This window comes from Schistocerca cancellata, chromosome 9 (genome assembly GCF_023864275.1).
Source record: "Schistocerca cancellata isolate TAMUIC-IGC-003103 chromosome 9, iqSchCanc2.1, whole genome shotgun sequence".
Taxonomy (NCBI): domain Eukaryota; kingdom Metazoa; phylum Arthropoda; class Insecta; order Orthoptera; family Acrididae; genus Schistocerca; species Schistocerca cancellata.
In genome coordinates, this window is record NC_064634.1 from 411,950,660 (window position 1) to 411,961,826 (window position 11,167).

An 11,167-nucleotide genomic window follows, 5' to 3' on the forward strand; every position below is an offset into this window, starting at 1 on the left:
GACAATTTACAAACTTACTCGTTTCGGAAATGCTTCCACCTTTGGCCTGAAAGCCAATGATAATCCCCATTTGGACGTCAGATAAACAGCTCCATTTCCAGAAACCCTATGTTTCAGCATAATTTCTGTACAGTGCAAAGGCCTCATGCCTCCTTACTGTCGAAGCCTGTATGCCCGTGTAGTACCACTCTTAATCGATATTAGAGTCAGCATCCTGCTGCATGAATGACCTCCTCATCATCCACGTACTGCTTCCTGCGAAGTGCAGCCTTCATTGGGCCAAACAGATGCAATTCAGAAGGTAAGAGATCCGGGCTGTAGGGTGCACGGGGAAGAACAGTCCAATGAAGTTTGGTGAATGAGTGTCTCAGCACTATCAACGTAGCTGAGTGGTCAGCGTGACAGTATGTCAATCCTAAGGGCCTGGGCTCGATTCTCGGCTGGGTCGGAGATTTTCTCCGCTCAGGGACTAGGTGTTGTGTTGTCCTAATCATCATCATTTCATCCCCATCGACGCGCAAGTCGCCGAAGTGGCGTCAAATCGAAAACTTGCACCTCGCGAACGGTCTACCCAACGGGAGGCCCTAGTCACACGACATTTTTAGCACTATCAATATGGACGTCCAGGTGAGCAGCGAGTTGTTTGGTTGTGATGCATCTATCATCTCAAATGAGAGTGTCTGTAGGCTCCAACCATGCAGGAGTTGCAGGTCTGTGCGGCCAGCTGGCACGCGGAGGCCGGACATGGTTGATCGACCTTGTTGCGATGATGACAGACGCATCGCCCAGCGACGCACTGTGCTTTTGTTCATTGCCAGGTCTCTGTAGACATTCTGGAAACGACTATCAATATGTCCAACGTTCTGATTTTTCGCCAAAAGGAACTCAATGAGAGCTCTGTGCTTGGTACGCACCTCCATTACAGACGTTATTTTGAAGGCTACATATAGTGCTGCCACCTATCGGAACTTCATGAAACTACAGGTGGTGAAGCGAGAATATTCCGAGATGTCCCACAATAAATTCTGCATTTTTTCAACCGAAATTGGCCGATAAAAAAAGTGCTTTATTACTGTTCATAGTATATCAGGGCGGCAGTACCATGGCACGGACTCTGACAGACCAGAGGCTGTCGATTAGATTAGATTATTACTTGTTCCATAGATCTTGAATACGACACTTCCTAATGATGTGGAACGTGTCAGGTTAATAAAAGGTGTCTATACAAGATATTACATTAGACAAAATATTGCATGACATGGAATAATTTTTTATTTATTTATTTTTTTTTTTTTTTTTTTTTTTTTTTTTTTTTTGGATGTTGGGAAATTACCCACTTACTATATCCAAAAATTCATCTATTGAGTAGAAGGAGTTTCTTTTAATTTCCTTTTAAATGCTATATGGTTATCCGTCAGACTTTTGATGCTATTAGGTAAGTGACCAAAGACTTTTGTGGCAGCATAATTTACCCCCTTCTGAGCCAAAGTTAGATTTAACCTTGAGTAGTGAAGATTATCCTTTCTCCTAGTGTTGTAGCCATGTACACTGCTATTACTTTTGAATTTGTTCGGATTGTTAATAACAAATTTCATAAGTGAATATATACATATATTGTGAGGCTACAGTGAAGATTTCTAGCTCTTTAAATAAGTGTCTGCAGGATGATCTTGGATGAGCTCCAGCGATTATTCTGATTACACGCTTTTGTGCAATGAACACTCTTTTACTCAATGATGAATTACCACTGAATATGATGCCATACGAAAGCAGAGAATGAAAATAGGCGTGGTAAGCTAATTTACTCATAGCTATATCGCCAAAATTTGCAATGACCCTAATAGCATAAGTAGCTGAACTCAAACGTTTCAGCAGATCCTCAGTGTGTTTTTTCCAGTTCAACCCCTCATCAATGCATAAACCTAGAAATTTTGAATATTCTACCTTAGCTACCGATTTCTGATCGAAGTCTATATTTATTAATGGGGTCATTCCATTTGCTGTGTGGAACTGTATATACTGCATTTTGTCAAAGTTTAATGAGAGCCCATTTGCAGAGAACCACTTAGTGATTTTCTGAAAAACATCGTTTACAATTTCACCTGTTAATTCTTGTCTGTCGGGTGTGATAGCTATACTTGTACCATCTGCAAAAAGTACCAGTTTGCATCTTCGTGAATATAGAATGGCAAGTAATTAATATACAGGGTTATTACAAATGATTGAAGCGATTTCACAGCTCCACAATAAGTTTATTATTTGAGATATTTTCACAATGCTTTGCACACACATACAAAAACTCAAACCGAGCGAGGTGGCGCAGTGGTTAGCACACTGGACTCGCATTCGGGAGGACGACGGTTCAATCCCGTCTCCGGCCATCCTGATTTAGGTTTTCCGTGATTTCCCTAAATCGTTTCAGGCAAATGCCGGGATGGTTCCTTTGAAAGGGCACGGCCGATTTCCTTCCCAATCCTGCCCTAACCCGAGCTTGCGCTCCGTCTCTAATGACCTCGTTGTCGACGGGACGTTAAACACTAACCACCACCACCACAAAAACTCAAAAAGTTTTTTTAGGCATTCACAAATGTTCGATATGTGCCCCTTTAGTGATTCGGCAGACATCAAGCCGATAATCAAGTTCCTCCCACACTCGGCGCACCATGTCCCCATTAATGAGTTCGAAAGCATCGTTGATGCGAACTCGCAGTTCTGGCACGTTTCTTGGTAGAGGAGGTTTAAACACTGAATCTTTCACATAACCCCACAGAAAGAAATCGCATGGGGTTAAGTCGGGAGAGCGTGGAGGCCATGACATGAATTGTTGATCATGATCTCCACCACGACCGATCCATCGGTTTTCCAATCTCCTGTTTAAGAAATGCTTCTGCTTTAGCCTTTTCCGTAATATTTTCCAAACCATCGGCTGTGGTACGTTTAGCTCCCTGCTTGCTTTATTCGTCGACTTCCGCGGGCTACGCGTGAAACTTGCCCGCACGCGTTCAACCGTTTCTTTGCTCACTGCAGGCCGACCCTATGATTTCCCCTTACAGAGGCATCCAGAAGCTTTAAACTGCGCATACCATCGCCGAATGGAGTTAGCAGTTGGTGGATCTTTGTTGAACTACGTCCTGCAGTGTCGTTGCACTGTTATGACTGACTGATGTGAGTGCATTTCAAGCACGACATACGCTTTCTCGTCTCCTGTCGCCATTTTGTCTCATTGCGCTCTCGAGCGCTGTGGCGGCAGAAACCTGAAGTGCGGCTTCAGCCGAACAAAACTTTATGAGTTTTTCTACGTATCTGTAGTGTGTCGTGACCATACGTCAATGAATGGAGCTGCAGTGAATTTATGAAATCGCTTCAATCATTTGTAATAGCCCTGTATATTAAGAACAGCAGAGGACCCAAGACCGAACCTTGCGGCACCCAACTCAACTCAACTCAAACCGGCGAGACCAATACAGGGCGGCCCCAGCGGCTGGGTCAGCATGCCCAGACATGCGCAGAGCTATAATCAATGCGCGCAGACCAAACAGCTTCCCCCTACTGCGGAAATCGACTGGAGCCAGTCACACATATAGTATGCCTCCAAAAGGCGGATATCTAGGCTCGCTCTCTGACTCCCAAAGTCAGTTCCTACACAGCAAGCAGCCCCAGAAAAATTTCACTAGGACATCACTCACTACAACGCGGACGCCTCTCCACTATGCACGTCAGCGACGGAGCTGACTTGGCCAGTGTAACAGCGCCGTCCTGGGAGGCCTTGGTATAGTCTGCTTCACTACTTCTTAAGTGCCTGGCAGAGGGTTCCCTGAACCACCTTCAGGCTGCGAGGGCTGTTCGGAAAGTAAAGTCTGATCAGCCACGAAATGGAACCCACTGTCACAAACAAAAATGTTTTATTTGCAACAGTTAGGTAGCCCTTGCAGTTGCTTCTCTGCATAGTCTCTGCTCTGACTTATACACTGGTCTTAGCACTGTACCAACTTTCCAACGCCCTCGCCAGGGGGTGTGCATAGACAGAAAGCGAGCTACATGCGCAGGGGGCACCGGCGTGAAGCGGCGTGGCCCAGCGTGGACAATATTCCCTTGTTATCTAATGAGGCGAGACACAATGACAGCTAGCTGGTGGCACCGACTGGTGCGGCCTCGCACATGTCGGCGAGCCCGAATAAATGAGACATTCTTTGCCGGGTTTCGGCGCGCCGATTCGCGAATTCGCGACGTGTCGCACTCACAGAAGTTCTGCAATCTTTCTCAAACGATATTCCAAAAACTAGTCGGAAAAAATTTATTTTCACGTCACTTATAGCTTTAAATTTCAACTTCATGGTGGTCCTTAGTGGAAAATAACCGAAAGGCCTATTACTCAGACAAAGCTTCCCGCTAGGAATTAGAGGAATTTCGTTCCCAGGTCAGAGCATAAATCACTTTGATCAATATTTACGATTCATATCCACCGATTCCCAGGAGAATTCGAGACTGTTTTCCATTGCACTCTACATTCTGTAGATGTTGTTGTCGTCTTCAGTCGGAGAACTGGTTTGACGCAACTCTCCGCTCTCGTTTGTCTTGCGCAAGCTTCGTATCAGCTTATCTACAGTGAAAAACATTCACTCGAACCTGCTTACTCTATTAGAGTCTTTGTCTCCCCTCTGCACTTTTTACGCCGAACATTTCCCTCCATTACCAAATGGACTAGTCTTTGATGCCTCATATTGTGTCCTATCAACTGATCCCCTGTTTTAGTCAAGTTGTGTCACAAATATCTTTCTTCCCCACTTCAGTACCGCAGGATTGGTTATTCGTGCTACCCAATTAATCTTCTCCATTTTTCTGTAGCGCCACATGCCAATAGCTTCTGATATCTTCTTCTTTGTGCTGTTTAGCATTCACGTTTCACTTATGTGCTAGGCTTTATACCAGAGACATACATTCAAAGACGACCTTCTAATACTTAAATTTATGTTCCATTTTAATAAATTTCTCTTTTTCAGAATTTGTTATAGTCAGGTTTAATTTTATATCCTCTCTATTTCGGCCATCGTCACCTATTTTACTCCCAAAACGGCGAAAGTCATCTAATATGCTACTTTTTGTGGTGTATTTCCTAATCTAAATCCATTGGCAGCATCTGTTTTAATTCGACTACATTCCATTAACATTGGTTTCGTTATGTTGCCTAAATAAGCTCTGAGTCCAACAGAAAGGCGCCAGGAGGAAAACCCCCCCACCTCAAAAATCAATTGTTGTAATTGAGGTGGCTTTCTAAGCACACAACAACTATTCCGCTCCGCCACAGGGAAAATTAACAATAATTTATTACGCTACTACTTGATCGAGTAGCTTCTCAACTGGCATCATGAGGGACAGTGCATCCCGGTAGGTCAACAGCGCATGATGATCAACCATCCAAGTGCGAACCACGCCCAACAGTGCTTAAATTCGGTGCTCTGATGGGAACAGGCATCTCCACCGTGCCACAGCCGTTGAAAGTTTATTAATAAAAATATTCGTAATACTTAACTAAAGTCTGGAGATGAGTCGAGGAAATGTTGGAAATATGATTAACAGTATCCTATCAACGTTGGCCTTTTCCTGAATCCATTGAACAATGACTAACTAAACTGGTAGTATGACCAATCTGGCTCTGAAGGCGGTGACAGTGGATACGTCGGGGCACCGTATGTTGCTACACGCACAGTGCAACGCTCAGCGGATGCTAAGACACTGTGCGGCACTGGAGGCACGGTTGGTTGGTTGGTTGGTTGGTTGGTTGGTTGGTTGGTTTGTTTGTTAGCTACGGGTTCCATAGATCGGTTGAACGATTCTTTTATCGAACTGACGTGAAATGAGTCAATTTACAGGATATCTATTCAAGATTAATGTTTACATTTTTTTTTACTAGCTATCAGTTTTTAAGTAAAAATTCGTAAGTAGAATAAAAGGAGATGTCAAGGAAAAATGATTTTAAGTTAGACTTAAAACTTGCTTTGCTACATCTCAGACATTGTATGTTATTTCACAAACGGTCAAAATTTTTTGTTGCTGCATACTAAACTCCTTCCCAAGCCACAAGAAACTTTAATAACGGGTAATAAATGTCATTTTTCGCTTTAGTGTTGTAGGTATGGATATCACGTTCTTCTCAAATTGTGATGGATTACGTACGGCGAATTTCATTAGCGTATATACACTACGTGATCAAAGTATCCGGACACCTGGCTGAAAATGACTTACTAGTTCGTGGCTCCCTCCATCGGTAATGCTAGAATTCAGTATGGTGCTGGCCCACCCTTAGCCTTGATGACAGCTTCCACTCTTGCAGGCATACGTTCAGTCAGATGCTGGAAGGTTTCTTGGGGAACGGCAGCCCATTCTTCACGGAGTGCTACACTGAGGAGAGGTATCGATGTCGGTCGGTGAGGCCTGGCACGAAGTCGGCATTCCAAAACATCCCAAAAGTGTTCTGTAGGATGCAGGTCAGGACTCTGTGAAGGCCAGTCCACTACAGGGACGTTATCGTCGTGTAACCACTCTGCCATAGGCCGTGCTAGATCGTGCTGATCGTGCTGAAAGAAGTGCTAGATCGTGCTGAAAGATGCAATCGCTAGCCCCGAATTGCTCTTCAACAGTGGGAAGCAAGAAGGTGCTTAACACATCAATGTAGTCCTGTGTTGTGATAGTGCCACGCAAAACAACAAGGAGTGCAAGTCCCCTCCATGAAAAACACGACCACACCATAACATCACAGCCTCTGAATTTTACTGTCGGCACTACACACGCTGGCAGATGACGTTCACTGGGCATTAGCCATATCCACACCCTGCCGTCGGATCGCCACATTGTGTACTGTGACTCGTCACATCACACAACGTTTTTTCCACTTTTCAATCATCCAATGTTTACGCTCCTTATACCAAGCGAGGCATCTTTGGCATTTACCGGCGTGATGTGTGGCTTATGAGCAGCCGCTCGACCATGAAATCTAAGTTTTCTCACCTCCCGCCTAACTGTCATAGTACTTGCAGTGGATCCTGATGCAGTTTGGAATTCCTGTGTGATGTTCTGGATAGATGTCTGCCTATTACACATAACGACCCTCTTCAATTGTTGCCTGTCTCTGTCAGTCAACAGACGAGGTCATCCTGTACGCTTTTGTGCTGTACATGTCCCTTCACGTTTCCACTTCAATAACACATCGGAAACAATGGATCTAGGGATGTTTAGGAATGTGGAAACCTCGCATACAGACAGACGTATGACACAAGTGACACCGAATCACCTGACCACATTCGCAGTCCGTGAGTTCCGCGGAGCGCCCCATTCTGCTCTATCACGATGTCTAAGGACTACTGAGGTTGCTGATATGGATTACCTGGCAATAGGTGGCAGCACAATGCACCTAATATGAAAAACGAATGTTTTTGTGGGTGTCTGGATACTTTTGATCACACAGTGTATGTGCACACCTACGGCGCACTTAATATGCCTAACTCCTTGAAAAGATACCTACGCAACATCTATGGTTGAACACTACACTTTATTCTTACTGCTCACTTTTCTGCAATCAATACATTCTTCCCGAGTAATGAGGTACCCCAACAAAGTTATTGAATAATACATTATTGAGTGGAAATTTGCAAAATACATGAGGAGGTTGATTCATTTGTTTCCAAGATTAGTAGTTATACGAACTGGCTCTGAGCACTATGGGACTCAACTGCTGTGGTCATAAGTCCCCTAGAACTTAGAACTACTTAAACCTAACTAACCTAAGGACATCACACACATCCATGCCCGAGGCAGGATTCGAACCTTCGACCGTAGCGGTCGCGCAGTTCCAGACTGTAGCGCCTAGAACCGCTCGGCCACCCCGGCCGGCAAAAGTAGCTGGATTTAATTGTTTAAGAAGCTCAGTAATAATCTTGTTCCATTTCAGGCTTTCATCAATATGTACACACAAAAACTTGGAGCGCCACCACAGTTGTAACCTTGGAGTCTTACCACAGACTTCTTTTCACAGGCAGCAGCAAGAGCAAGACGGAGACGCGCAGCCGCAGCTTGACCTCGCAGCGCACCACCTCCTTCAAGCTGACGGAGCAGCAGATCCTGCAGCTGACTCAGCAGGCCTTGCCTCAGCAACTGGACGCTCAGCAGCCACCAGAACGGCAGACACAGCAGGCCAATGGTCACGCCACCAGCCCCCCAGACACCACTCCAATTTGAGGCTACACCTCAGGTGGACGTTCTGTGTGCTTCGCAGCTGCTCACCTCCGTGCTGATGCTTATGATGCCTGCCAGGCCGAATGATCAGGTGTATCCCTGCATCAAAACTTCAGTACCAGCGGACAACAGCTGCATCTTGCAGCTGCCTTTGTGCCACTATCTCTGATGGGCATCATCCTGGTCACTCGCATGTCTGCCATTGCGGCCTAGGTTCGTGCTGTAGCTGACACTGCCCGCCAGGCTGAAGAAACCAATCAGACGCCATTCCATCTTACCACTGGCGACATTGACGAAGCGACATCAGCGTGAAGAGAAGCTGACACACTTGTGTCCCTCACTAACTGTAATGACCACATGGCAACAACACTGAAGACCGTGCAGCTCAGTATTCTTGCGTGTGTAGCATTTGTGTCCTGATTGGATTTGTGGTGTTGATAGAATTCTGGCTGTTTCGTTGACTTTTTCAGAGCGGTGAGACGGCAACTTCTTCTATAAAACCAGCTCCATGATAACCTTGACTAGCGCGTCCTTGTCCTAACACCTTCTGACGAACAACTGACTTCATTCGTGATCAGTGTTGTAGTTAAATACCAATTGTATTCTGTGAACGGCAGGCTTTTAACCGCGCCTGTCAGTGATTTTGTCCCTCATACATTCTAACGGGAAAGACTAAATCTAGCTGTATGGGATATTAGCTGTCGCTGTATGACCTGTGGGAACATTTTTAGAAGTGCGGCTGGATGTGGAAAGTGTTTTCTGACATTAATAAGGAAATGACAACATATTAACTCCTTCTAAAACTGTTGATTGTTCTCAGGTGTGAGACGCTGTTTTACAAGGTAGGGGGAGTATCTTCTGAGGTTTTTATATGTAACTGCCAACATGGAGCAAGCAGCTAGTCATCTTTCTTATTAAATACAAACGTTGTAACGACAGTGTAATCTTTTGGCACGAGCCAGTGGAGTACACTTCCATATCTCGGAGGACAATTTCGAATACCTGACCGTTTCTGAATCTGTAACTACCGACAAAGTTACCACGAAAACAATGAAGAACAATGAAAACTTCAAAATAAGTGATGTACCTAGTGGAAAGTGACGATTATGACATTTCAGTGGTGAACGAAGGTTCAGAATCCACGAGATGCATTTTGAAAGATTGGGTTTCAGCGTTTCCGCACTGCTGTGAGATGTGTCAATCACACTTCGATGATAACAGCTGTATTTGAGGGTGTTTCAAAATATAAAGCTTTGATATTTAAAACTAAATTTCGCGACTGGTGAAAAGCTGTAAGCAACTGGCTACCCAAAAAAGAAAACGTGGAATTATGACACTGAGGAAATGGATGTTTGTAGACTCCACGCTGATCTGTTTATTTCACGCAGAACATCCTGTTGACACCACACTGTTCAAGGGATTCTTTCGCTGAAAAACGTCCTCGTATACGTAATTGGTCAGACAGAAAGACACACGCAGAATGGTAAGAAGTCATTGTCCCTAGTGTTTTGGTTCCCAGCATCCATTACACGGAACGTTTCTGAGCAATGGAACTATTTATTTCACAGAACCTTCAGTGAACAAGTAAAAGGTCCATAGCTGGGTGGATTATGTGAGCCACGCAAAGTCGGGAGTATGGTATTGTTCATACGTTGCCTCAACGAAAAGATACATGTGTAATGAGATATTGAAGGCGTAGCGTATTATTATTATAAAGGAATCGTTCAGTACGTTCCAATATGTATATGAATTAATTTTTTGCCTTTGGGTATCGCAAATGCCATTTTATTTGATATAAATGACATGATCTGTGCCTGAATACTTCTGACTGGTATGAGACCCGCCAGTTATATTTCGCAGAATGGGACGGAATGTCGTAGGACAATTTTGAATACAAGACCGTTTGTAAATCTGCAACTATCGGAGAAGTTACCACGGAAAAAATCTAGAACGATGAAAAATAGAAGTTAAGTGATGAATTTAGTACAAAGTTGAATGTGACACTCCGGTGGTGAATGAAGGGGAGCATGGAAAGAAGAATCTATGGGGGATAGACTGTCAACGACAGCTAATGCATGTGACAATTTATGTTTCCCGAAGTAGTTTATTGATAGTGAATAAAAACTTATACACGCAAGTGCACTGCAGTGATCGTACTATCATGTTGAACCCACTACTTGCAAAAGCCATTTAAAACAATGACACGAGACTGGTGTTCTTGCTGGTATCACTTGCTTGTTTTTGAGTTATTTTACGTTACGACCATCGAACAATGATACAACTAAGTTACAAATAAATATGGAGAGGTTTTAATCTTCTTGGAAAAACATTTTTGGTTGTACACATAATATTGGGTTGCTGGGACAACCTTAAAAAACAATTGAGGTAATAATAAATTACGATGGACTTCGTACAGAAGCGATTTTTGCACTCAGCTCTTCGTCTTACACTAGTCATTTGGACAACTGCTGTCTAAAAAATAAATGTTTATTTCTCCATTTAAGAACTACACAGTTCTGATAGTTGTTTTTGAAATATTAGAGTCTCTTGTGGATTGTTGTACCTTACCACAATAAAGATATTCAACCTTTGTTGCACGTGTTTAATCTTTTTTTTATCTATTTTAAGTATTAGAACGCTTCTACTCCCAGCAGCCTCTTACATAAGATAACTACACGAAGCAGTAAAATTCAGCAACACACAACCGCTCTCTGGAAACAGAATCTGTCAGCGCAGTTTCTTCACTAGCATAAATACAGTAGCATGACAGTAGCTTCAACAGAAAACAGCAGTGTTTCTAAATAAACGTAGCCTGGTTTCCTTTCGTTGAGCCAACTCTCGTCCTGAGTGAAACTAGAAACTACGCCAGCAGCAACAATGTAGAGTCTTGAAGACAATTCTGTAGTGGAGACTTAGTTGAAAGTTACTTGTCGCTATG

At 43.8% G+C, this 11,167-nt stretch overlaps 1 protein-coding gene across 2 annotated transcripts in view; it reads left to right on the forward strand.

The window, feature by feature from the left end:
• The window catches only part of LOC126100632 (probable G-protein coupled receptor Mth-like 1), a 406,527-nt gene extending 395,707 nt beyond the window's left edge, over nucleotides 1-10,820 (forward strand). For both annotated transcript variants that reach the window (XM_049911258.1, XM_049911259.1), the window contains exon 10: nucleotides 8,030-10,820. In XM_049911258.1, the coding sequence (XP_049767215.1) occupies nucleotides 8,030-8,232 (203 nt within the window). In that variant the 3' untranslated portion in view covers nucleotides 8,233-10,820. The remainder of the gene's footprint in view (nucleotides 1-8,029) is intronic.
• Nucleotides 10,821-11,167: the final 347 nt, after the last annotated feature.